Raw genomic sequence first — 27,955 nt, forward strand, 5'->3', positions numbered from 1 at the left:
AAGAAAGACGCCCAGGGTTCCTGCTCATCTGTGTGAATGTGCCTTAGGCATGCTGCAAGGAGGCATGAGGACTGCAGATGTAGCCAGGGCAATAAATGGCAATGCCTGTACTGTGAGACGCCGAAGACAGCGCTACAGGGAGACAGGACGGACAGCTGATCGTCCTCACAGTGGCAGACCACGTGTAACAACACCTGCACAGGATCGGTACATCCGAACATCACACCTGCACAGGATCGGTACATCCGAACATCACACCTGCTGGACAGGTACAGGATGGCAACAACTGCCTGAGTTACACCAGGAATGCATAATCCCTCCATCAGTACTGACTGTCTGCAATAGGCTGAGAGAGGCTGGACTGAGGGCTTGTAGGCCTGTTGTAAGGCAGGTCCTCACCAGACATCACCGGCAGCAACGTCACCTATGGGCACAAACCCACCGTCACTGGACCAGACAGGACTGGCAAAAGTGCTCTTCACTGACGAGTCGCGGTTTTGTCTTACCAGGGGTGATGGTTGGATTCGAGTTTATTGTCGAAGGAATGAGCATTACACCGAGGCCTGTACTCTGGAGCGGGATCGAGGTGGAGGGTCCGTCATGGTCTGGGGCGGTGTGTCACAGCATCATCGGACTGAGCTTGTTGTCATTGCAGGCAATCTCAACGCTGTGCATAACAGGGAAGACATCCTCCTCCCTCATGGTTCCCTTCCTGCAGGCTCATCCTGACATGACCCTCCAGCATGACAATGCCACCAGCCATACTGTTTGTTCTGTGTGTGATTTCCTGCAAGACAGGAATGTCAGTGTTCTGTCATGACCAGCGAAGAGCCCGGATCTCAATCCCATTGAGCATGTCTGGGATCTGCTGGATCGCAGGGTGAGGGCTAGAAATGTCCAGGAACTTGCAGGTGCCTTGGTGGAAGAGGGAAGTATCAACTCACAGCAAGAACTGGCAAATCTGGTGCAGTCCATGAGGAGGAGATGCAGATTAGGTACTGCACCTAATGCAGCTGGTGGTCACACCAGATACTTACTAACTGTTACTTTTGATTTTGACCCCTCCTTTGTTCAGGGACACATTATTCGATTTCTGTTAGTTACATGTCTGTGGAACTTATTCTGTTTGTCTCAATTGTTGAATCTTATGTTCATACAAATATTTACACATGTTAACATTTGCTGAAAATAAATGTAGTTGACAGTGAGGACTTTATTATTTTGCTGAGTTTGTTAGTGCTACCAGAAGCCTCTCTGTTGTAATCAAATCCACATCAACAGATTATTTTGATTCATTTCAAATGGCCATAAAGCCACCAAATATTTCTAGTATTTTCAATGAATGAATTACATTTTAATCAAAGCTCGTTAGTCGTCTGCATGGAAGACCCCCAAATATCAAGCAATTGCAAGTAAAAACCAACAAGCTGTATGGAGAAAAAAATCTACAAAATACCCGTTATTAAGGAAGAAACCTCGAGATGAACCGGGGGATTCAGGACCAGGTAACGGTATGTACTGTCAGAGTATCTCCGGGACTGTATTGTTTTTCAAATAAAAGGGGTGTGAGTTCATGTGCCAAAGCAAAGGAAAAAAGGAGATATATTACGCTGGCCCGTGTTGAACCGGGCAATGGCCCGGCACGTCATCGGGTGAAAGCGGGGATGGAGGAGCGCCCTCTCAAATCAAATCTGCGCGGCTTGTTCATGTCAGCATGGTGCATCGTCCAGAAACATACATCTCTTCATTAAAATAAATGCTTGAATTTTCAAACTGTTTTCATTGGGATGGCAGGTAAAGTGTTTAATCCAAAGCAATCACTGTTGAATGTGAAAACACAAAAACGGATTTATAACTAACGTCACCTTTGTTTTGAACCGATTTCGCCGTCCACCAGAGTGGGGCACCTGGCTCACGCCCGGAAAGCAGCCCGGTTCCACCATGAATGCAATCACTTCACCCGAAGTGACCTTTGCCAGACTCCAGTCACCCAAGTTACGGCAAGCGGTACCGGAGCGCCAGGTCTTGGACCAAAGGACTCCTCAACGGCTTCTACCCCCAAGCTATTAGACTGCTGAACAATTATACCCCCGCCACTGCTGCTACTCGCTGTTTGTTTGTTACCTATGCATTGTCACTTGGCACCACCTACGTGTACAGATTACCTCAACTGACTTGATACCGGTGCCCCCTGTATAAAGCCTAGTTATTATTATTGTGGTACTTTTTATTATTACTTTTTATTTTAGCCTACATCGTAAATATGTTCTTCTTCTTGAACTGCACTGTTGGTTAAGGGCTTGTAAGTAAGCAATTCACGGTAATGTCTACAATTGTTGTATTCGGTCCATGTGGCAAATAAAGTTTGATTTGATTCAAACTCTTCTCACCGGGGTACCCGGGCCAGATAAACGAACCACCTCATTGACGCCTCTGGCTCAAGCGGTCCTCAGTCATCCGGGTATCTGCATCGAGAGAGTGTGGGTGAGGAGGCGGGAAATGGCGTCTGGGAGCACATCGCAGTATCAGCTACTAGACGGTTCATAAAAACAGCACAGCAGAGAGGAAACAAGAAGAAAAAGAAGAAGAAGCAGCTGCTGTCCGCACCGTGGCAGCCAGCAGTGCTTGATCAGTCAACTCGTTTTCGAGATACTGTGGAGTACTGTAAAGTAAGTAGGGATTATTTCAAGCGTCTTTCAGCATGTGTGAGTGACGTACAAATAAATATTTTCCTTTCTCGCCCCCAAGGCATGGACAACAGCAATCTAACGTACAGTAGTTAGCCAGCCAACTTGACCCTGTCTTGCTAAAATCTCGGCCTCCTGGTTTGCTAACATGTAACCATTTTGCTGCGGAAAATTAGTCAATGGTTTTGTACATTTTGGTTTGATTTCTTGTACATTTACATCAGTCTTGATTAACTTGCCTAAAACAGCTAATTGACTAGATCCATGTTGCCAAGCTAGGTAGCTAATCAGCTAGCAAAGTTTAGGTAGTGCTAGCTAATTAAGTTTTGCTAATGTTAGTTAACGTTAGCAACAAGCTAGCTAGTCAAATTTGCCTTTGGACAGAAGGTGCTAAAATATTGCTTGTCCAGCCACTCACAACCTAAGTTTAATTTCGCTAGCTAGATATTCTAACAGCTAACTGCATAGCTAAACCGCTAACATTTCTCAGTTGAAAATGGACAGTGAGAAATGGCAGGTACAGTAGCTAGTTATCTAGGTGCTGTGTTTTTTTGCTTGCTAGCGGGGTAGCCGCCACGGCTAGCTAACGTGAACTAACATCGCGCGCTACTTTCGAACGAGGTTTGTTACTTGCTAGCAGCGAACTCGCGTGATGTTTAACTAGTTAGTTACTATTGGCGTCCTGCTTTTACGGCCTTCTACCTGGACACGAGTGGTCGGTAGCAAGCTTTAATTTCCCGCCCACTTTCTGTATACTATCCTGGTTAGGGCTGCCTGTCCATGGACATAGAAAAAGTTAGTTGGTAATTAGCTCTGGACCAAGTGTGAAAGCTTTCCGTGTTTTCTTTTGAATTGCAACTAGCATTGGCCCATTACACGAAGGAGTCAGAAGAAACATTTTGAACAGTGACAATTCGATTAACTTGCCAGAAGACTGTCTAGTTAGCTAACTAGCCATATCAATGAAGTGTGCGTGGTGTTCCCACTTTCCACTCATTTTGATCGACCATCCCCTCATCTAACCATACCTTCCACATGTTATGGGACGATACACCGCCACCACCAAACAGTAGTGAGGGCGAATGAATGGGCTGCTGCAGTCACTATGGGAACTCTTTCTAGAGCCCACAATTAAAGTCCAGGTAGCAGATAATGGACCTTAATAACATATATTTATGTAGTTGGTGCTGTATATTTAAGCAGTAAGGCCCGAGGGTGGGTGGTATATGGCCAATGTACCACATGTAAGGGCTGTTGAAGGCTGGGTCACGGACCTTAACCGCTGTATATTGACCATATTTCACAAAACCCTGAGGTGCCTTATTGCTATTATAAGTGGATTACCAATGTAATGAGACCAGTAAAAATACATGTTTTGTCATAACTGTGGTATATGGTCTGAAAAACCATGCCTTTCAGCATTCAGGGCTCGAACCACACAGTCTAGAATTTCTTTGTAGTAGTATATAATGGTTCCAGCTGTGGTATCAGCCCGTATACTACGGACATGACAAAGCATGTATTTGTACTGTTCTAATTATGTTGTAACCAGTTTATAATAACAATAAGGCACTTCGGGGTTTGTGGTACATGGCCAATATACCACTGCTAAGGGCTGTATCCAGGCACTCCGTGTTGCGTCGTGCTTAAGAACAGCCCATAGCTATGGTATATTGGACATATCCCACACCCTCACGTCTTACTACGTAAAACCTCTTAAGGATCGGACACCCTTTTCACATTTTCGGGGGGTGGCAGCCACAGCAGGGATTCAAAATGTAGAACCTAAATTGATTCGATCAAACAAAACTACGCTACATTTTATTTTTGGGACCCTCAGGATGACAAATCGGAGCAAGATAACTTAATGTAAGTACATTATTTACCTTCAGAGGTGAATGTATCAAACCAGTTGCCGTGATACATTTTTTGTTGTGCACTCTCCTCAAAATTGTATTTTTTTTCACTGTAATAGCTACTGTAAATTGGACATTGCTGTTAGATAAACAAGAATTTAAGCTTTCTGCCCATATAAGGCATGTTTGTCCTGGGAAATGTTCTTGTTACTTGCAACATCATGCTAATCATATTAGCGCACGTTAGCTCAAATGTCCTGGGTGGCTCCGATCCTGTAGAGATTAAATATACATGGGTTTTAACTCTAAAATATCTTTGTTAGTTTACAGTTCATGCTCCCCGCATATAAGGAAAGCCCCCGATGCAAGATCAAAATGTATATGATTCACTTGGTGGGGGAACATATTGCCTGTAACCTACTGTACATGGTGGAGGAACATATTTCCTGTGGGCTACTGTAAATGGTGAGCTGTAAGTGGCACTTCCACTTTTTAATATGGAAAACGGCTGAGGAATTTTCTACAATATTCACACCATATTGACACAATTAGTCTTTATAGAACACAAATGTAAATTCATCAGCTATGTGGAAATATGTATTTGTGTGTACATAAAGCAAGTGAATACTCTCCTCCCCCCTCTCCCCGGTTTTAGTTTGCAGTCTACAGTAGATGGCTAGGTTTAGGATATTTACTAGCCTGCACCAGTGACAAACGGAGCTATGTTAATGACATGGCAGTACACAAGCAAAATATAAATCACTTACTTTGCTTGCTAGAAATGGCCACATTCATTCAGATATGAAGGAAGAGGATAGCTACAGCTGAAGTCGTAAGTTTACATGCACCTTAGCTAAATACATTTAAACTCAGTTTTTTCACAATTCCTGACATTTAAATCCTAGTAAAAAAATCCCTGTCTTAGGTCAGTTTTGATCACCATTTTATTTTAAGACTGTGAAATGTCAGAATTAGAGGTCGACCAATTAATCGGAATGGCAGATTTTTAATTAAGGCCGATTTCAAGTTTTCATAACAATTGGTAATCTGCATTTTTGGACGCCGATTACATTACACTCCACGAGGAGACTGCGTGGCAGGCTGACTACCTGTTATGTGAGTGCAGCAAGGAGCCACGGTAAGGTGCTAGCTAGAATTAACTTATGGCTGGGGGGCGGTATTAAGTAGCATGGGTGAATAAGGTGCCCAGAGTAAACTGCCTGCTACTCAGGCCCAGAAGCTAAGATAGCATATTATTAGTAGATTTGGATAGAAAACACTGAAGTTTCTAAAACTGTTTGATGTCTGTGAGTATTACAGAACTCATATGGCAGGCAACCTGAGAAACAATCCAACCAGGAAGTGGGAAATCTGAGGTTTGTAGTTTTTCAACTCTTTGCCTATACAAGATAGTGTAAATTTGATCCGATTGCACTTCCTAAGGCTTCCACTAGATGTCAACAGTCTTTAGAACCTTGTTTCAGGCTTCTACTGTGAAAGGGGAAAGAATAAGAGCTGTTTGACTAAGAGGTCTGGCAGAATGCCATGAGCTCAGTCTCGCGCGAGCCCGTGAGAGCGACCTGCATTTCTAAAGACAAAGGAATTGTCCGGTTGGAACATTATTGAAGATTTGTTAAAAACATCCTAAAGATTGATTCTGTACATCGTTTGACATGTTTCTACGAACTGTAATGGGAACTTTTTGACTTTTCGTCTGGACCTAGTGCTCGCCCTCATGAATTTGGATTTGTGAACTAAACACGCAAACAAAAAGGAGGTATTTGGACATAGATTATGGACTTTATCGAACAAAACAAAAATTTTATTGTGGAACTGGGATCCCTGGGAGTGCATTCTGATGAAGATCATCAAAGGTAAGTGAATATTTATAATGCTATTTCTGACTTCTGTTGACTACACAACATGGCGGGTATCTGTATGGCTTGTTTTTGTGTCTGAGCACTGTACTCAGATTATTGCATGGTGTGCTTTTTCCGTAAAGCTTTTTTGAAATCTGACACAGCGGTTGCTTTAAGGAGAAGTATATCTATAATACCATTCATAACACTTGTATCTTTTATCAATGTTTATTATGAGTATTTCTGTCAATTGATGTGGTTCTCTGTAAAATCACCGGCAGTTTTGGAAGCAAAACATTACTGAACATAACGCACCAATGTAAACTGAGATTTTTGGATATAGATATGAACTTTATCGAACAAAACATACATGAAGTCCTATGAGTGTCATCTGATGAAGATCATCAAAGGTTAGTGATTCATTTTCTCTTTCTGCTTTTTGTGACTCCTCTCTTTGGCTGGAGAAATGGCTGTGCCTTTGACTAGGTGCTGACCTAACATAATCGCATGGTATGCTTTTGTCGTAGAGCTTTTTTGAAATCGGACACTGTGGTGGGATTAACAGTATCTTTAAAATGGTGTATAATACTTGTATGTTTGAGGAATTTTAATTATGAGATTTATGTTTGAATTAGGCGCCCTGCACTTTCACTGGCTGTCATAACGATCCCTTTAAGTTATCATTGAATCACAGCCTACTTCGCCAAACAGGTGATTTAACAAGCGCATTTGTGAAAAAAGCAGTCGTTGCACCAATGTGTACCTAACCATAAACATCAATGCTTCCTTAAAATCAATACACAAGTATATATTTTTAGACCTGCATATTTAGATAATATTGGCTGCTAACATGAACGTTTTCCCCAAGGTGTCTACAGCATTGTGATGTATTTGTAGGCATATCATTGGAAGATTGACCATAAGAGACTACATCTACCAAGTGGTCGCTTGGTGTCCTCTGTTGCAATTATTGCGTAATCTCCAGCTGCAGTATTTTTCCATTCGCTTCTGATGAGAAACCAACTGTCACGACTAATATATTATCGAATAGATATGTGAAAAACACCTTGATGATTGATTGTAAACAACGTTTGCCGATATTATGGAGCTAATTTGGAAAAAAGTTTGGCGTTATAGTGACTGCATTTTCCGGTCTTTTTCTTAGCCAAACGTGATGAACAAAACGGAGCTATTTCACCTACACAAATAATCTTTTTGGGAAAAAATGAACATTTGCTATCTAACTGAGAGTCTCGTCATTGAAAACATCCAAAGTTCTTCAAAGGTAAATGATTTTATTTGAATGCTTTTCTTGTTTTTGTGAAAATGTTGCCTGCTGAATGCTAGGCTTAATGCTATGCTAGGCTATCAATGCTCTTACACAAATGCTTGTGTAGCTTTGGTTGAAAAGCATATTTTGAAAATCTGAGATGACAGTGTGGTTAACAAAAGGCTAAGCTTGTGTTTGAATATATTTATTTCATTTGCGATTTTCATGAATAGGAAACGTTGCGTTATGGTAATGCGCTTGAGGCTATGATTACGCTCCCGGATACGGGTTTGGTAGTCGCAAGAAGTTAACAGGCACCGCATCGATTATATGCAACGCAGGACAAGATAGATAAACTAGTAATATCATCAACCATTTTGTAGTTAACCAGTGATTATGTTAAGGTTGATTGTTTTTTATAAGATAAGTTTAACTTCTTGCGGCTGAAATCCCATTAAAATCAAGTGTATTTTATATCTGCTTTTTTTGGTCCTTCAATAATTTGTATCGGCGTTGAAAAAGTCATAGTCGGTCGATCTCTAGTCAGAATAATAGTAGAGAGAAGGGTTTATTGCAGCTTTTATTTCTTTCATCACATTCCCAGTGGGTCAGAAGTTTACATAAATGAAAAAAATGTTTTTCACGACTTTGTAAGTATGCTTGGGATCATTGTCCATTTGGAAGACCCATTTGCGACCAGACTGATGTCTTGAGATGTTGCTTCAATATATCCACATAATTTTCCTTCTTCATGATGTCATCTGTTTTGTGAAGTGCACCAGTCCCTCCTGTAGCAAAGCACCCCCACAACATGATGCTACCACCCCGTGCTTCACGGTTGGGATGGTGTTCTTTGACTTGCAAGCTTCCCCCTTTTTCCTCCAAACATAACAATGGTCATTATGGCCAAACCACTCTATTTTTGTTTCATCAGACCAGAGGACATTTTTCCAGAAAGTACTATCTTTGTCCCCATGTGTAGTTGCACACCGTAGTCTGGCTTTTTTTATGCCGGTTTTGGAGCAGTGGCTTCTTCCTTGCTGAGCAGCCTTTCAGGTTATGTCGATGTAGGACTTGTTTTTACTGTGGATATAGATACTTTTGTACCTGTTTCCTCCAGCATCTTCACATGGTCCTTTGCTGTTGTCCTGGGATTGATTTTCACTTTTCTCACCAAAGTATGTTCATCTGTAGGAAACAGAACACGTCTCTTTCCTGAGCGGTATGATGGCTGTGTGGTCCCATGGTGTTTATACTTGCTTACTATTGTTTGTACAGATGAACGTGGTACCTTCAGGCATTTGGAAATTGCTCCCAAGGATGAACCAGACCTGTGGAGGTCTACAATTATTTTCTGAAGTCTTGGTACATCTCAAATAATATAAATTAGCCTATCAGAGGCTTCTAAAGCTATGACAATTTTCCAAGATGTTTAATCTTGGAACTACCCATTACAGCCAAAGCAAGACAAGCTTTTGGGTAAGTTTATCGATAGCATAGCATTATGTCCAGCTAGCAGCAGGAAGCTTGGTCACAAATCAGAAAAGCAATCAAATTAACCGTTTACCTTTGCTCTTCGGATGTTTTCACTGAGGAGACTCCCAGTTAGACAGCAAATGTTCCTTTTGTTCCATAAATATTATTTTTATAACCAACAAACTGAGGTATTTTGGGTATGTTGAGAAATTCAGTTTGGATACCAGGCCAACTCAAGATTGGTCTTGATGCAAACAATTTAACTGAACCTTTCATGCACTCCTTCAAAAAAAAGTATTCATTTGGTCATACACTGGGGCAGAGCTATTCAACTGGCCATTTATCAATTTAGAATGGCCCTTCGATAAATTCTGAACCTTCATATAATATATTTTTTTTCATAATTGGATTTTTAGTACCAAAGGGAGCCCTCGTTCAATATTCTCTAATGGGAGAGATGTTTTCCTGTAGCCCTGCCCATTTACGTACTGTCAATTAATATAATCCAACATACCAGTTACAGCCACTCCGAGCTGCTAATAGGGGTGCCCGCCTATCGGCTCTTTCACCACAGATGAGATCACTACACCAGAGCGTGCGTTGGGCTTAATTCAGTCCACGGTGTTTAACTCACAGCTATCATAAACTTCATCCGATCAACAGCCTAGCCTGCAACACCGCTTGTTTTGTGATCTGCTGGACATCATTATTTACTTTTACATATTGTTTGGTGGCTAAGCAAGGGTAATAATCCTCTCGAGAGCAGCCTATGAGAGCTTAGGGACGAGATGGTTGCTTTTTTTCAGTGATTGCCGCCATGAGAAATCCAACAAAAATCTAGTAAGTGCTTGAGGTGCTCGTATGACGTCTTGTTTTTGTGACATCTTCAATCAATTGAATTGACATTAATTTGGGACTACAGGGGAGGTATAAAACAGTTATTTTGAAAATGTTTTCTAATTTTCTCCTGATTTTTAAGCTCAAACAAAACCTTCCATTTCTCTACGCTGCACAACTATATTCGGTCAACAGTACACATCACTCCTGTGATGTCAAGAGTTTTAAGATAAACTGAAAGCAAACTCATAAAATATTGTTACAAAGTTAAGGTCCCCACAGAGGTGGTGCAGTTTATAGGCACCAGTTCTCTACTGATGAGATGGGAGAGAGACCTCTGCAAAAGCTAGTCAACTGAGATGTTTCTGTGTAAAAACAAAAGTAGACAGAAAATGTATGACAACTTATTATATTGAAAATGGGACACAATTTGATGTTGGTAAACTGAGATATACCATGCATAAAATGTTTGCTATGTGTAAATAAAAACAAGATGAAGTGATGCATGTAGAAATTTATTAATGTGATGCAGGTCAACTGTGTTCCATTATGTAAAACCATTTGGTGCACTGAATTGGGCTGGTCTTAAAGCACTCAAAATGAACTTCTAGCGACATTTAATTTTAATGAAAGTGCTTTATAAGATTATAATATAAATAACCCTTTTTAAATCTGGCCCCTGTAAGAATTTAGTTGAGTAACCCTGCAGTAGGGTAAACTGAGCCACGATAAAATGAGGTTGTTAGATTTGTAACAACTTGCATCGTTGTCACACCGCTGAGCTATGTGTGCATGAGGTCATTTCAATGGTTTTCACACCGCTTCAAACATTTTTTTTTAGTATTGTTTTAGAACGCACGCGTGTGTATGTGCAAATAGCTAGCATCTAGCTACTATATGCCATTTTCTTTGTAGCATGTGTAACAGCTGGTTGTAATCTGGGGGCAGTGAAAATTGTCTACTATATTTCATAAAAATCTAGCTTTATCTGCAACCTTACTTGATGTGTGTTATATATCCATACATTTCCTTTTTTAAATAAAGAGAAAGGAAATCCTCTTCCCCAGTATAGTGTTGCTGCTGGCTGCATCCTTGGTTTGTTGGAAGCTGTGAATGAGTCATGCTTTGAGATGGTAAAAACATAGGCATGCTGTGACTAGAGGAACTGTATGTGTGTGTGATTCGTGTTCATTGGCTCTTACATCCATGCTGAGTTCTGCAGGCAAAATTGAGGCGTGCTGTATCTGCTGGCTCCTTCGCTGGTTTAGCCCGGGGATGTCAAACTCAAATCCACACATGGGCCATATTGGGGGGGGGGGGGGGGGACAACATTCACGGGCCAGACCTAGCCTATTTGTTTTTATAAAAATAACGTGTGTACAACCACGACCCACTTATGCACATAGGATGCTGTCTATAAAATGTTAACATATTAAAACAAGAGATTGAATAATATTTTTCCAGCCTTTGCTGCTATGCTTGCAGATGAGCAAAATATGCTGTGACCCTAGTCAAAGTATTTAACTCCAAATAACAACGTAACTAGGTTGTTGTAGCCTAGGCTACTGCTCAAATATTGTCATAGGCCTACATTTCTCCTTTGCAATGTGTTTTATTGAAAGGTTTAGCTTTTCCGTTATTAATTGTTACGCTTTAAAAATCGAAGCCAGACTGCAAAACTGTTTGTGGCCTAGGAGGACATTGCTGCGTGCTGTAACGGGACACACGAAAGCAGAGCAATTCACAGATGCACGTGTAATTTCTTAAAGCAGAGGACTCAACTGTTAACTAATTTATAATCGCTTGTGTGCCCTATGGTCCTTTAGTCATTTACACTTGCATGTGAATCCATTTATCTGAACCTTTTGACAACAAAGGACATTTTCTGTAGGCTACTGCAATGGTCAGTTGGAACGGAAACTTGGCATGGACATTAAGCCAACAACACCTTTTTAAACTTTTGGTCCGGTAGATTTGGTCAGTGCCATTAGTGATGCGATAAAGCATGCAGGCGTGTGTGTGGCAATGCAGTGCTGTTTAGCGTGCAGCATGTTGGCAGTGCTTTCTGTGACTTATAGCGCAGCGCATCATGGGCGGTATGGAAGCGGGCCAAAATGAATAGACATCGCAAATCAGTGCGCCTTCTGGTTTGAAATGCTTCACTGTCTGGTTTTGGTCCGCAGGCCTTGTTTGATGCCTGGCTTAGCCTAACGGAGAGCTAGGTCTTTCCTTCATTCATAAATAATCTTATTTACTGGTTATATTATTGTCTAGGTATAAGACATTTTTTACTCTCTGGATTTGAAGCTATTTTTAATCTCTGACTTGTTGCTAACCTTTTTGCTCCCCTCTCCATTGCGGCATTGCGTTGCTCATACTGACACCCCTGTGCCCATGGGGGTTGCAGTCATTACAAGGACACTAATGCTGTCATATTACATCAATAGTACCACATAACATTTCCGTCATGCTAGTTCAACATCACCGTGACGAAGCAATAGCTGTTAAGACTAGTGTTAATTTGGAAATCATCCTCCCTGTGGCATGTATTGAATAAGTCTGGCTACTTGTCTTGTATCTATGGACATGTTATAGGCACATATGTTCCCCGAATCCCCACCCTGTAATCAGCTGCTAATTTCATTTGGGCAATAAAATAAATTGTCCTTCACACGTTTTGACAAGGGATGGAAACTTTACATTAGTGACTGAAAAAAGGGATGGTGTGTTCACATTCCAAGGTTCTTCTCAGAAGTAAATGGACTTTGTTATATTAGGATCTGTTGAGAAAGTGTGTTCACTGTTTAGGCCAGGCCCCATGGTAATGTAATGCAGATGTAGTGAAGCAGTGGGTTTCTCTGCAGTGCAATGGGAGTGGTGGATAGAGAGGGCTGTGTCCACTGTCTGGCATGGTGCCTGATAGGTCCTGGACATGTCATGATTTTGTGTGACTCAAAATGTGCCAAAATTCTACCAAGATCCAGCAAAAAAATACCATATGCATTTCAGGTAAAATAACCCACTTTATCTCCCAGGACAGCAAGCTAGCTAGATGTCCATGAATGTTTCATGCGTGTTTCGACCTGTCCCCAAATTTAATATAGTTGGTTTTGATATTGAACCCATCTGGTGTTGATAGACAAAATCAACATGCACACATGCGGAGCTAGTTTGGTCAGCATGTGAAAGTAAGCACGGGGGTGGGTGGGTGTGCTCCTTGAGAGAAGAGTGCTGTGGTTACTTACAGTAAGTCATTTTCCCTATGCATGTTTTTTTCTCTCGGTAAGATGGACCTATTGTTTCCATTATCTCTAATGTCCTCAGATACTTTTTGTGATCAATTTGTCCCATCAGTTGTTAGATAAACACATTCACTGAAGTAGGCAGCAATGATGTACTGTGATGCAGAGGAAATGGTGTCTTGAATGCAACCAGATGTTAGCAAAAGCAGCACTTTTTCTGCTGGTGTGTTTTGTTCACTGAGGGTTTTCAAATCACCAGCTTGTCCACTCCTTTTTAGCTGTTAGGCTGTGTATCATGTGACTGTATGAAGAGGGTGGAAATCAGGTCTTACACTAACAAACTGTTTTTTCCCACTCTTCCTATTTCTCCCCCGCACCATTTCTCTGCTTTTGCCCATCAACCCGCTTTGCCCTGTCTGTCCTCCAGTCTTACATGTGGCTCTTAAAACAATGAGGCTGAGAATGCGGAAGGCATCTCAGCAGTCGAGCCCTGCCCATGCGCCCCGCACATCCCGGACCAAGCGGAGGCATTCAGAAGTGGAGGAGTGCACGCCGACAGGTGGCGGGAGAGGCCTGCTGTCCACCATTAAGCAATTAATCAGAGGCAATGCTGTGAAGGTAAGCTGTGCTGTCTCTTATCTGTCTCCGAAATAGCATGCTATTCCCTATATAGTACACTACTTTAGACCAGAGCCCTATGAGTCTTGGTCAAAAGTAGTGCACTATATAGTGAGTAGGGTGCAGTCTCTGGGATGTATTTGAGTGTCTGCGCCTAACTGGCACCCTAAGTAACATTTCCTCCAACGTTCTACAGCTGTTTGATCACCGAAGTTACATGTCCCTAGTTTAACATTTTAGCATTTATGTAAGCCCCACCTTTTAGCACCCCCCTCAACTAGACCTTTATTTAGCCCCTATCCAGATTTAACAAGTAAAGTCTGTTTTAGTACCCAGTGTCATGTTTCCCTAGAAATGCATGGTGGAATGCAGCGATTTGTCTTCAAACTCAGTGTTCCAATTTTAGCGGTGGCTCTAGAGATTGTAGAAGGATAGTAGGTAATGGGGCTTTACAATTTGGGAAAAATTCTTAATTACATTTTTTGGGGCCAGATATTGTGATTTCGGGTGAAAACATTGTAATTCCGTCAGACATATTTAAAACACGTGTCTGGGTCGAAAACATCACTTCTAAAATGAGATGAGTTAATACATACTGTGCTAACTGAATACAAAAACCAAATTAAGCTAATGTTTTCCAACATTGTTATACATAGGTTTATTAATATGTAGGTGTAGTACTCTTAATTTAACATGATCATCAAATATAGCAGGGTTCTTTAACTGGTGAGTCAGATTTGCCTAGCAGGTCGTTTCGTTTGAGCCCCAGGAAATTACCATTTTCATTGTTGAACATAGATTAAAAATACCAGGAAATCAGCAAAGTGATTTTAATTTAGGACATATTTTCCCAAGTATTCCCACCCATAATAATAGATGTAATCGTATACAAATGTAAACAAAGTTTAAAATTATGTTTTAGTCAAATATTATATATTTTTAGATTCTTATGGTCAATTTGCAGTCTACAAATGATTTATAATTAGGTTCTTATACAATGATGGAAAGAAAGTCCTTTGTGTTGTTAATGCAGACAGAGAAGAGCTCCAACTTCTTAATCATAGCCTCAATTTTGTCCCGCACATTGAATATAGTTGCGGAGTGTCCCTGTAATCTCAGATTCAGATCATTCAGGTGAGAGAAAACATCACCCAAATGTATAACCCCATGTTTGAAAATGGGGGGGTGAATCAAATTTTTATTTGGCGTACCCCTGACACATTGCACCCATTTTGGGATACCTGTATTAGACCAAAGACAGGCCTATGTTGTAGTCGTGTAATAATCATGTGAGCTCTGTTTCAACTTGTCCCTTAATTTTGTTATACAGCGTTGGGATGGTGACTTGAGTGACAGAGTCTTGTATCCTGTCCAGCTTGTTTATCCTCTTTAAGCTTTGCTGACTGTAAATGTGAAACTGGGAAACTCTTTGGCTGGGTGATAGCCCTTCTGGGTGACGTCTGTGGGATGTTTTTTCGTAGGGCGTTATACTTGTCAATTCCTGTTTAACATAGGTGTCTAGCTGAGGGTCTTTGCAGCTGTTGGGAGCTTTTTTACTTTATTTATTTTACATAGATTTTTATTCAAGAGCACATAAAGAACATGTACTATACATACACAACTTATCTTTGCTGTCTTTACTAAGGAGCGTAATTACTGTCTGGTGCGTTTTTCTTCACCATGCAGTCGTCGTGAAGTAGGGGATGATGATGGTTCTTCAAATGACAGTGTTTTTGATGTGTTGCCTCTTGTTGTCGCCACAACTCTGAGGCTCTTTTTGCACAACACATTTGGTTGACTTTGGTTTGCCTGTAGCCGAATATTGCCATACCACTGAATATGCGCCCTTTGGCACCAAATCGCCTTTCTCGTTAGCACGAGCAGCACGCATGCTTCTGAAACACTGAGGTAAAGCCCTTTCTCTCCTCACCAGCATCTAACTGCGTGCTCTGTGGGACACTTGTGATGAGCCAGCATGTGCATGCCATGCAGAGAGTGCGACCCCGGCTAGTGATTGGTCAGCTTCCGCTGTGCATGTAGAGAGTGAATGAACGGAATCTAGGGCATCTTATTGGTAATGGTACCATGGTCTAGTTTTTGTTGTTTTAAAGGAAGGTCAAAGAAAGAGTATCTCAGCCTCTTGCGATATGAATATTGTACAGAAATTGCGATATTGATATCTGAATTTGATTAATTGTGTTGCCCAAGTAGGTAGGTAGGGTTGGCTGAAACAATATTTCAGGAGAGAAATAATCCCCCTAGGAAGGCATGTGTTCTTTTTCTTGACAATGTCTTGGAACATTGTCACTTGGCGTACTACAAGTCCTTTGTCCATCCAACCAGATACGAGTCAGAATTCCTTGGGCCTTCTGCTAATGGGTTTATTCAAAAATAAATGTTGGGAATACTGTAAGAGATTTTGAAAGATTTTGGGGGGGTTTAATTCTACAGTTAATTGCTCCTTCAGTTCTGCTATGAGAGTTGTGTTTCTACCTCAGGTAGAGCAGGAGAACCCAGCGAAGAAGACACGGCTCACCTGCGATGTCGACGACAACCTGATCTCTTCCACACCACAAGGTGGCGATGCCCCCAGGAGGACCATCTCCAGGGTCAGCAGGAGAAACTCGGTCAACGGGGGTGAGTTTGGAAAGGGAGTGGAGGATTAATTGAAAGATGGGAACAAAACCTTATCCTATTCAGTAATCATACCTTGCACACCAACAGGCCTTTTTACAGGAGTTTGCATGTCTTGATAAAGTGACGTATCATGTTGTTCTTACCTGCTCCTCACCCTAAACCACAGAAGCGACAAACCATGACACGAACCATGATACGAGTTGTAAGCCTGTGAAGCCCAATGGGAAGCTGGAGGAGGCGGCAGAGACTTTGACCAGTCCGCCTAGAACCACGCTCCTGGGAACCATCTTCTCTCCAGTCTTCAACTTCTTCTCACCAGCAAATAAAAATGGTAATACCCCAAAATGATGCTAGGTCGAAGAGTGCCAAGTACTCTGCAGAAACTTGACTTGTTAGATTTGCCTAAATTGTTCCATGTTTGTCTCTACTCCCTGCACTGGTAAATGGCCTACTATATTACCTCGGTCTTCATTCTACCTTGTATGACGCTCATTTGTTATGTTGTATTTTTTATATTGTGGTCAAATCTAACTTCCCTGCCGAACTATGGTAATAAGTAGTGTGTGTGTATATATAGTAATCTATTGTAATTTTAAGCTACGTCAGGTTCGGACTCCCCAGACCAGGCGTTGGAGGCTGAGGAGATCGTCAAGCAGCTGGACATGGAGACTGTGGAGGAAACCCCCACCTGCACTGCCACCTCCACAGAGGAAGTGTGTACGACTATGCCCCTTTACCCCAGCGACATGCTGCCACCATTGCGGGCTCCACATCCTCCAGAAGTGCCTGTCGAGGAAGAGGAGGTCGTCACAGACATGCCTGCTCTCACAGGTAGCTGGAGATAAAGGAATGTCTTCTTGGTATAGAGTCCAAGTTATTATGGACAAGGATCATTCTCACTTCACTCTCTCCTTCCCATTTCTCTTGGTCTCCTCCTTCCTATCATCTCAGCCCCAGGCGCCCCTCCAGAAGGAGGCTATGTGGTGACACAGCCCACAGCCCCTGCAGAGGGGACATACGAGGAAGACTGGGAGGTCTTTGACCCGTAAGTACAAATCTGCTCCCTCTAAGCAAAATATTCCAGCCTTAGTTAATAACCTTTTAGAGCTACCCCCTACTTTTTTCAATTTCCGCCTGAAGACATACCCAAATCTAACAGCCTGTAGCTCAGGCACAGAACCAAGGATATGCGTATTCTTGGTACCATTTGAAAGCAAACACTCTGAAGTTATTAAATGTGAATTGAATGTAGGAGAATAACACAATAGATCTGGTTTAGAAAATACAATGGAAAAAACACTTGTTTTTTCTTATTGTTGTATCATCTTTAAAATGAACAAGATAAAACAAACATTCAGATAGGATGATGGGGACCATTTCAGAGAAAAAAACACGAGGGAAACAGTACTTGTGCAAAGTTTCAGAATGATAACTTCCAAAATGAGTGTGCTACATGACATTTATCATGAAGTGGCCCAGGTGTCCCACACAAGTAGCCCAAATGTATCCAAGTGGCCAAATTGGTGACGTTATACATTTTGAATGGAATAACTATATACAAAATACCAAAATGGTATTCTAGCACACCCCCCGCAAAAAAACACGAAGGAAAAAAATATATACATTTACAAAATAACACTTTCAATATTTGGAAGACCCTCAGTCCTCGACACAATATTATGCTGCTGATGCCAGGTGCCAGAGCACATCTATGCCTGCAGAAATACATTTGGGCAGATTAACACCACTTGTGGCAGGAGCTGGATGAACCAGCTTCAGTGGGGGATGGACACCTTGGCACTGGGGGCTCCCATTCAGAGTTAGTGTCACTGAAAATGTTCAGTTAGAGTAGTTTCACATATGAGGTACAGGTATAATAAACAGATATAGTGGGGCAAAAAAGTATTTAGTCAGCCACCAATTGTGCAAGTTCTCCCACTTAAAAAGATGAGGCCTGTAATAGGTACACTTCAACTATGACAGACAAAATGAGAAAGAAAATCATATTGTAGGATTTTTAATGAATTTATTTGCAAATTATGGTGGAAAATAATTTGTATTTGGTCAATAACAAAAGTTTCTCAATACTTTGTTGGCAATGACAGAGGTCAAATGTTTTCTGTAAGTCTTCACAAGGTTTTCACACACTTGCTGGTATTTTGGCCCATTCCTCCATGCAGATCTCCTCTAGAGCAGTGATGTTTTGGGGCTGTTGCTGGGCAACACAGACTTTCAACTCCCTTCAAAGATTTTCTATGGGGTTGAGATCTGGAGACTGGCTAGGCCACTCCAGGACCTTGAAATGCTTCTTACGAAGCCACTTCTTCGTTGCCCGGGCGGTGTGTTTGGGATCATTGTCATGCTGAAAGACCCTGCCACGTTTCATCTTCAATGCCCTTGCTGATGGAAGGAGGTTTTCACTCAAAATCTCACGATACATGGCCCCATTCATTCTTTCCTTTACACGGATCAGTCGTCCTGGTCCCTTTGCAGAAAAACAGCCCCAAAGCATGATGTTTCCACCCCCATGCTTCACAGTAGGTATGGTGTTCTTTGGATGCAACTCAGCATTCTTTGTCCTCCAAACACGACGAGTTGAGTCTATACCAAAAAGTTATATTTTGGTTTCATCTGACCATATAACATTCTCCCAATTTTCTTCTGGATCATCCAAATGCTCTCTAGCAAACTTCAGACAGGCCTGGACATGTACTGGCTTAAGCAGGGGGACACGTCTGGCACTGCAGGATTTGAGTCCCTGGCGGCATAGTGTGTTACTGATGGTAGGCGTTACTTTGGTCCCAGCTCTCTGCAGGTCATTCACTAGGTCCCCCCGTGTGGTTCTGGGATTTTTGCTCACCGTTCTTGTGATCATTTTGACCCCAAGGGGTGAGATCTTGCGTGGAGCCCCAGATCGAGGGAGATTATCAGTGGTCTTGCATGTCTTCCATTTCCTAATAATTGCTCCCACAGTTGATTTCTTCAAACCAAGCTGTTTACCTATTGCAGATTCAGTCTTCCCAGCCTGGTGCAGGTCTACGATTTTGTTTCTGGTGTCCTTTGACAGCTCTTTGGTCTTGGCCATAGTGGAGTTTGGAGTGTGACTGTTTGAGGTTGTGGACAGGTCTTTTATACTGATAACAAGTTCAAACCGGTGCCATTAATACAGGTAATGAGTGGAGGACAGAGGAGCCTCTTAAATAAGAAGTTACACGTCTGTGAGAGACAGAAATCTTGCACAATGTCATTACTTGTTGTCTTCAAATCGGTTTCTTTCAGTCAATACATCCCGCGAAATGACCCATCAGGTTTGGTTGTGTTACAAACAAATCAACCAGTTGATTGCAATGAAACCAAACATGACTGGAAAAGTCACGTTCTGTGTGTGTATTTACCTCGAGTGTGTCGTCGAAAAATGGAATGAGACGGAATTCACGACACGCGGTTCACAAAATGTTTTGTTAGGCTATAAAAATAGATTTTATCAAACAATGGACCATTCATTGTGTAACAATGAGCATTGGGATTGCAAACAGAGGAAGATCGTCAAAGGTAAACAATTTATTTTATTGCAGTTTGTGATTTTGTTACGCCTGTGCTGGTTGAAATAGTTGTTTTATGGGGCTCTATCCTCAGATAATCGCATCGTATTCTTTCGCAGTAAATCGTTTTTTTTAATCTGACAACGCAGTTGGATTAGCAAGATGCTAGGCTTTCAAAGCATGTGAGACACTTGTATTCTAATGAATGTTTAATATGACTATTTATGTAGCGATCACCGTATGTTGTCGAACTACTGGGTTCCGTGCGCAGAGAGGTTAAGGCCAGAATATGAATGTTTAGAATACATTTTTATCTTGTGAATACAAAAAAGGAAAATATACTTAACAAAAATATAAACTCTACATTCAATAATTTCAAAGAGTTACAGTTCATATAAGTCAATTGAAATCAATGCATTAGGCCCTAATCTATGGATATCACATGACTGGGAATACAGACATGCAACTGTTGGTCACAGATGCTAAAACAAATTAAGTAGGGGCGTTGATCATTATTTGCCTCATGCAGCGCAACACCTTGCATAAAGTTGATCAGGCTGTTTGTGGCCTGTGGAATGTTGTCCCACTCCTCTTCAATGATTATGCGAAGTTACTGGATATTGGCGGGAACTGGAACACGCTGTCATGCATGTCAATCCAGAGCATCCTTAACAGGCTCAATGGGTGAGGAAGCAGGCAATGTAAGAACTGGGTCTTAGCTTCCAGGAGTTGTGTACAGATCCTTGCGATATGGGGCTGTGAATTATGCTGAAACGTGAGGTAATGGCAGCAGATGAATGGCACGACAAAGGGCCTCAGATCTTGTCACGGTATCTACAGTGCATTCGGAAAGTAATTCAGACCCCTTCACCTTTTCCACATCACACTTTACAGCCTGATTTGTAAAATGGGTTAAACAAAACATGTTCATCCTCACACTACCCCATTATTGACAAGGTAAAAACAGGTGTTAGATATTTTTGCAAATGTATTAAAAATAACATACCTTATTTACATAAGTATTCAGACCATTTGCTATGTGACTGAAATTTGAGCTCCAGTGCGTCCTGTTTCCATTGACCATCGTTGATGTTTCTACAACTTGATTGGAGTCTACCTGACTGTGCATGAGCATAAACCAAGCCATGACGTCAAAGTAATTGTCCATTGCGCTCTGGGACAGTATTGTTGAGGCACAGATCTGGGGCAAGGTAGCAAAAAATGTCTATAGCTTTGAAGTTCTGGGCCATCATTCTTAAATGGAAGAAATTTGGAACCACCAAGACTCTTCCTAGAGCTGTCCGCCCTGCCAAACTGAGCAATTGGGGGAGAATAGCCTTGGTCAGGGAGGTGGCCAAGAACCCAATGATCACTTTGACAGAGCTCCAGAATTCATCTGTGGCGATGGTTGTCCTTCATCAGTGACCAGACCGAAGCCACGCTTCAGTAAAAGGCACATGACAGCCTGCTTGGAGTTTGACAAAAGGCACCTAAAGGATTCTGACCATTCGAAACAAGATTCTCTGGTCTGATGAAACCACGATTGAACTCTTTGGCCAAGCGTCACGTCTGGAGGTACCCTATCACCATCCCTACGTTGTAGCATGGTGGTGGCAACATTCTGTGGGGATGCTTTTCAGAGGTAGGGACTGGGAGACTAGGCAGGATAGATGAACGGATCACAGTACATAGAGATCCTTGATGAAAACCTGCTCCAGAGCGCTCAGGACTTCAGACTGGGGCGAAGGGTCACCTACCAACAGGACAACGACCCTAAGCACACAGTCAAGACAGCGCAGGAGTGACTTTAGGATGAGTCTCTGAATGTCCTTGAGTGACCCAGCCAGAGCTCAGACTTGAACCTGATAGAACATCTCTGGAGAGACCTGAAAATAGCTGTGCAGCAACGCTCCCTACCCAACCTGACTGAGCTTGAGGATCTGCAGAGAAGAATGGGTCATACCCAAGAAGAGCCAAGGTTGTAATCACTGCCAAAGGTGTTTCAACAAAGTATGGAGTAAAGGGTCTGAATACTTACTTATGTAAATGTGATAATGTAATCCATTTTAGAATAAGGCTGTAATGTAATAATGTGGAAAAAGTCAAGGGGACGGAATACTTTCCAAATGCAGGCTGTATCACATCCAGCCGTTTTTGGGAGGCACAGAACTGGCTCAGCGTCATCCGGGTTTGGCCGGGGTTGCCTTCATTGTAAATAAGAATTTGTTCTTAATTGACTTTGTTCTGAAATTACTTAACTGCCGAGTAAAATAAAGTGCATTCAAATTCCCGTTAATAAAATGCAGTTGTGTGTTGTCAACATTGTTTACTAAGGACATCACCAAACCGCTTGCCCACACAACGCCATACACGTGGTCTGTTGTTGAGGCAGGTTGGACGTACTGCCAAATTTTCTAAAACAATGTTGGAGGCAGTTTATGGTAGAGATTTGCATGTTCATTTATCTGTCAACAGCTCTAGTAGCATTCCTGCAGTAGCATGCCAACTTTTTCCCCATTTTTCTTCCCAATTTCATGATGTCTAATTGGTAGTTAGTCTTGTCTCATCACTGCGACGAATACGGACACGCTTAACCCGCAGCAATGTGTCGGAGGAAACACCCGGCGACCGTGTCAGCCACAGGAGTCACTAGAGCGTGCCGGCCAAACCCTCCCCTAACCCGGATGATGCTGGGCCAATTGGGTCTCCCGGTCGCGGCCGGCTGAGACAGCCTGGACTCAAACCAGGATCTCTAGTGGCACAGCTAGCACTGCGATGCAGTGCCTTAGACCACTGTGCCACTCGGGAGGCCCAAAACTGCACATTTTATTGTCCCCAGCACAAGGTGCACCTGTAATGATCATGCTGCTTAAAATTGCCACACCTGTCAGGTGGATGGATTATCTTGACAAATGAAGAAATGCTCACTAACAAAGATGTGAACAAATTTGTGCACAACTTGAGTATTAAGCTTTTTGTGATCATGGAACATTTCTGTGATCTTTTATTTCAGCTCATGAAACACTTTACATGTTGCGTTTATATTTTTGTTCAGTGTAGTTTCATATATTTTTTTCCCTCGTGATTTCATTAAGTCCTGTATTTAACTTTGAACGGTTTGATTTGATTTTGTCCAGGTATTTCTTCATCAAGCATGTACCTCCACTGACAGACGAACAGCTGACCAGGAAGCCTGCTCTCCCACTAAAGACTCGCAGTACACCAGAGTTCTCCCTGGTCCTCGACCTGGTGAGCGATAACATGGTGCACTTCAATCCGACATCTGCATAGGCCGTGCAGTTTTTACAGTGATACGGCCTCTGCAGATGTCAGGGCATTCATACTTCTTGCGCTTCCCGGAGCAGCTCAGAGCTGTTGAGTATTGCTTTTGTAAAGGAAGAGAATTTGTTTATATAGAACAGACTGCCCCCACCTGCCGTCAACCAATCATGTCAATGTGAAGCTATACGGAGCCCTCCGCATTGTTACAACGTTTTGGAGGCTCAATTTGGCCTCTGCATGCCTCCGGAGGCTCCGCAATTGTCACACCCTCCGTATTGAGCCTACTACCACATTTTCGGGTCAAGCATAAATAAGCTTTTAGTGTAAATGGTACATCCACTTAAAGGGCATTGTTATGGTGGTTTGCAACTTACAACTATTTTTGTGATTCCTACCAGGATGAGACATTGGTGCACTGTAGCTTAAATGAGCTGGACGATGCAGCACTTACCTTCCCGGTCCTGTTTCAAGATGTCATTTACCAGGTATACAGAAGTCCTTGATCTGACATTGAGGTGTTTCTATTTTAAATGGGAAATAATGAAGCATTTTACTTTTCCACCAGAGGGTGCTAAAGCTGTGCTTTTGTAGACCGCCACAGATGAAAGTGGGCGACACAGAATCAGTTTCTAGGAGAAACAGAGGCCTCTGAATACTTTGTACAAATAACTAATACTTTGCTTGTCTGCAGGTGTATGTGCGTTTAAGGCCGTTCTTCCGAGAGTTCCTGGAGCGCATGTCTCAAATCTATGAGGTAAACTGGGCTTCCTTTTCTCCTATTTAATTGTAACAGTTTATGGAAAGAGTACGGTTACTTGCATTAAGCTACTCTGTAGTGAGAAACGTATTGTTGTCTTTTCCTCGTTAGATCATTCTCTTCACTGCCTCTAAGAAGGTTTATGCAGACAAGTTGCTCAACATCTTGGATCCCAAGAAACAGTTGGTTAGGTAAGTTAAATGTTTATTTCTACCCCTTCATTTAGATGCATTGGCAGTATCAGCTGTGTTTTTGTAATAGAATACCACGCCTTAGCTTTGACATGCATTTATAGTGCTCTCTGTTTGGATGAGGTTGCTTTGTATGTTGATTGTGGCTTTGGGGCTGGGAAATGGGGCACGTGCTGCCTCCATGTGCTGTTCAGTTGTCAACATTGTGGTTTGACTGAATTATTCATAAACAGACCTGTAGACTTAACAATTGATTGATTTTCCTCCTCTCCACTAACCCTAGACACAGGTTGTTTCGTGAGCATTGTGTCTGTGTACAAGGGAACTACATCAAGGACCTGAATATCCTTGGAAGAGACTTGTCCAAGACCGTCATTATTGACAATTCACCTCAAGCCTTTGCATATCAGGTGAGCCTTTCAGCCCCAAGTGACGTATGTAACCCAACCTAGCATAGCGTAATTAAGCCTACATTTCGCATTTTAAATTATATTCGCATGTTTTTAGTTATGCTATTGTTGTACAATCCAATAGAGAATACCTTTCTATATCCCTACAGCTTTCCAATGGGATTCCCATTGAGAGCTGGTTCATGGACAAAAATGACAACGAACTCCTGAAGCTTGTCCCCTTCTTGGAGAAGCTTGTTGAGCTGGTACATACAAGCTACATTTTACATGTTTTAATCATGATTGGATAGTCATATTTTTTTCATTTCTAAGCCATACATGCTTGAGCTGTCATTGACATGTGCTTTGCAATGCCCCCAACATTCATTTTTAGTAGCCTGCTACCAATGTCTTTTACAAAATGAAATGGTCAGCCACTGACAGAGAAATAATCTCTTTAACTCATCGGTTTAGGTTCATATCACCGTGGTATTAATATAGTCTGTCTGTCTCCTGTGCTCCAGAATGAGGATGTGAGGCCACATGTTCGAGAACGGTTTCGTCTGCACGAGCTTCTTCCCCCAGACTGATCCCTGGAATAGACGGACAGAAGAAAAAACGAATGATTGAATAAACCAACACAGACATGTAAAAAGCCCTCTTTTGGATTATAACATTGCCATTACTGTTGAAGGTTTCACTTTTTCTCTCTTTTTACCCCACATAGTTTTTTTGCATCGATAACAACAAAGTGCAAAGTCTCCATTTTTTTTTAAGCAACATCTGGTTAAAAAATAATTTATAAAGCCACATGTTTAGATCACATTACTGTGGGCAAGATCAAGAAGGCTCCTCCTTTTGACTGGCTTTTTATCAGGAGCAGTTTCTTTCTCCTGGCTTCTTATCGGAGGGGCCAAGGTGCTGTCTGTCTGGTTGGACAGAATTGTTAGCTGACTGAGAAGAGGATTATTCTTGCTCCCTTTGGTGCTTTCATGGGACTGTTGACAGTGACACTCATTGGCTTTAGACCAATTTTTAACAGGAATGGCCAGTAAAGTGTGTATGGGTACATAGCCCATCTTTTTCTTTCCATCTTGGGATTTTATAAACATTTTACCTGTAGCCTATAGGATCTCATTATGCATTCCTCTAGCTGAATTTCTTTTTTGTTGTTGTAGACACTCATTGTAACCGCAATGTGTTCTTTTACCACATTTCACAATGTTGTATTGTTTGCTTTTTTCTGGCTATGTTTTATGTAGATGTTCTCCAAGGCTGTTGATTGGAAAATAATATTGTTAGGATATCCCCATGCTATGTCAAATCAAATTGAACCAATTCAGAACTTCCTGTAAAATGTGTGCTTCTGTTTAAACAATAGTTGGCTTTGTTTGAATTTATAGGACACTTTGCCAAAAATCTATCAATTAGTGTAACTTTCAAGAAATTTACATCAATGGACAGTTCATTGTTTGTGACCAAATGTCCCCCACTTCTCAAGTGAAGTGTTACTGACATTTATTTTATAGTAACATTTTTATTTTTCATATATTTCAATGTATTTTTTTTACATTGAAATATACATTTTTACATAACCAAGGTTTTATTTTTATGGATATGTCTAGTATTGAATTATAACTAATGTAGATTGTCTCTGTCAACATCTCACCCCTGTCTGTTACTGGGGACAGATGGATGGTCCTGAAACAGCCCAATGTGTAGCACCACCAGCATATAAACAGCCTCATCACTGTGGTATAAACCCAACCTGCCTCTAGTAGTTTTTTTGTTTTAGGAATTGGTTTTATTATATGGCTTTAAAGCCTTTCTTTTAAATGCAGTAGAAAGAAGCATCATTATTGGAGGACCTTTTGTTATGAATGTCTGACTGTCTCTGCCCAGGAGAGTTGTATAAAAATATACCATGATGCATTGTCAGAAATTGTACCTAATACTTATGTTATTTCATGTGGACTAACCAGATCCCAGATCATAGACACTTTATTGATGACCGATAGCTTAATAAGAGAAAATTACACCCAAAACGTTTACCTTTCCATGTCCATTTGGCCCTTTTGTTGATATTATGGACTTTTACATTAGCTTATACATTTTCCATGTATATGGTGCCATACAAATCTCCTTCCTAACATGATCAAACGTCGCCACCCATGTCTTTATTTTTTAAATCTCATTGGAAGTGTTTTAAGTCGGAGACAATCAAGCCTCTAAGATCAAAACACTCAAACCGGAAAGGAAATTCTGGTCCGTTTGTTAGTTGCGCTGTTTCTTTTCTAAATTGAATTGTTAGGCGTCTCCAACTGCCCTATCCCAGCTAATCATGCACGTCATCTTGCCAAACATCTGAAAGACTGAGGGTAAAAACTCAGTAGAATACCAGTCCTTTTAGCCTGCTCTCTCATTGCCTTTCTGGAAATCATCGCCCTATAAAACTGAACTGACCTAGTGTAACTCGTCTATTACAGGGCACGTTGTTTTTTGGCGACGTTCAATGTTTCCAGACTATGAATGTAATTATTTTCCCACGCTTGATCCCAAAATGTGGGGGGAAAATGAACAAATCAAAAGTCCATGATCCAAAGGATCTATCAACTTCTTAGATTTTCTCTGCTTTGAAGGGTGCACAAAGAGTAACATTTTTTTCACCGTTATAAAAATATATATAAATAATGAACACCCTATTCTATAGCATTTTCAAATATGCAACCCTATCCATCCCCACTTTAGCGGTTGGTTGAGAGTTGGCCCTAGGAGGATGAACCTGCTCCTTAAAGGGGGCCTGGCGCTTTTCTATCAAGGGAGAGCTTACTTTGTAATTGTTAAAGGATGGGCTATTTGACATGTACATCCAGTTCATTTTTATGTATATTATACCTGTTTTATTGTACAATACATGCAGCTTTGCATTAAAAGAAAATCCTTAAAGGAAAATCTTATTTTTTATTTCAAAAGGCATGTCATCTACTTTTTAAATTGTATTCATTAAGATTGAACTTTACACCAGATGGTGTTTTTCTTACAAAGATCTGTATGTTTAGTTAGGACAGTGTCACTGAACTGTTAGAAACCTAGCATGTATGTAGAGAATCTTGTTTTGTGGGAAAGTCCTGAATTAAATTTTGATCTTGGCACTTTTTCTGCAGAAAAGAGCAACTGTGTTAATTAACTTTTTCAATTTCCAATAAGATGTATTTAAAATGTATTTTTAAATGCTTAAAATTACATATTTGTTAGCCATGTTGTAAAATGTACATACCAAATTGCGTTGAACAAAGTTTTAAAGTTAAACTA

At 41.4% G+C, this 27,955-nt stretch overlaps 1 protein-coding gene across 4 annotated transcripts; it reads left to right on the top strand.

Annotated features, from left to right (window-relative positions):
* Positions 1-2,421: 2,421 nt before the first annotated feature.
* Positions 2,422-27,955, top strand: LOC110526325 (CTD small phosphatase-like protein 2-B). Of its 4 annotated transcripts, none has more exons than XM_036980684.1 (13): positions 2,422-2,669; positions 13,655-13,845; positions 16,344-16,482; positions 16,649-16,813; positions 17,089-17,313; positions 17,410-17,527; positions 23,162-23,273; positions 23,705-23,791; positions 23,998-24,060; positions 24,175-24,254; positions 24,538-24,664; positions 24,814-24,909; positions 25,168-27,955. In XM_036980684.1, the coding sequence occupies exons 2-13, from the start codon at positions 13,678-13,680 to the stop codon at positions 25,231-25,233; spliced, it is 1,446 nt and encodes a 481-aa protein (XP_036836579.1). In that variant the 5' UTR covers positions 2,422-2,669; positions 13,655-13,677; the 3' UTR covers positions 25,234-27,955. The 4 variants fall into 4 exon arrangements, with proteins under 4 accessions (XP_036836579.1, XP_021462873.2, XP_036836578.1 ...); XM_021607198.2 differs by having other exon boundaries at positions 2,423-2,669; positions 17,434-17,527; XM_036980683.1 differs by having other exon boundaries at positions 2,424-2,669; positions 17,080-17,313.

This window comes from Oncorhynchus mykiss, chromosome 6, assembly GCF_013265735.2.
Source record: "Oncorhynchus mykiss isolate Arlee chromosome 6, USDA_OmykA_1.1, whole genome shotgun sequence".
Classification (NCBI taxonomy): Eukaryota; Metazoa; Chordata; class Actinopteri; order Salmoniformes; family Salmonidae; genus Oncorhynchus; species Oncorhynchus mykiss.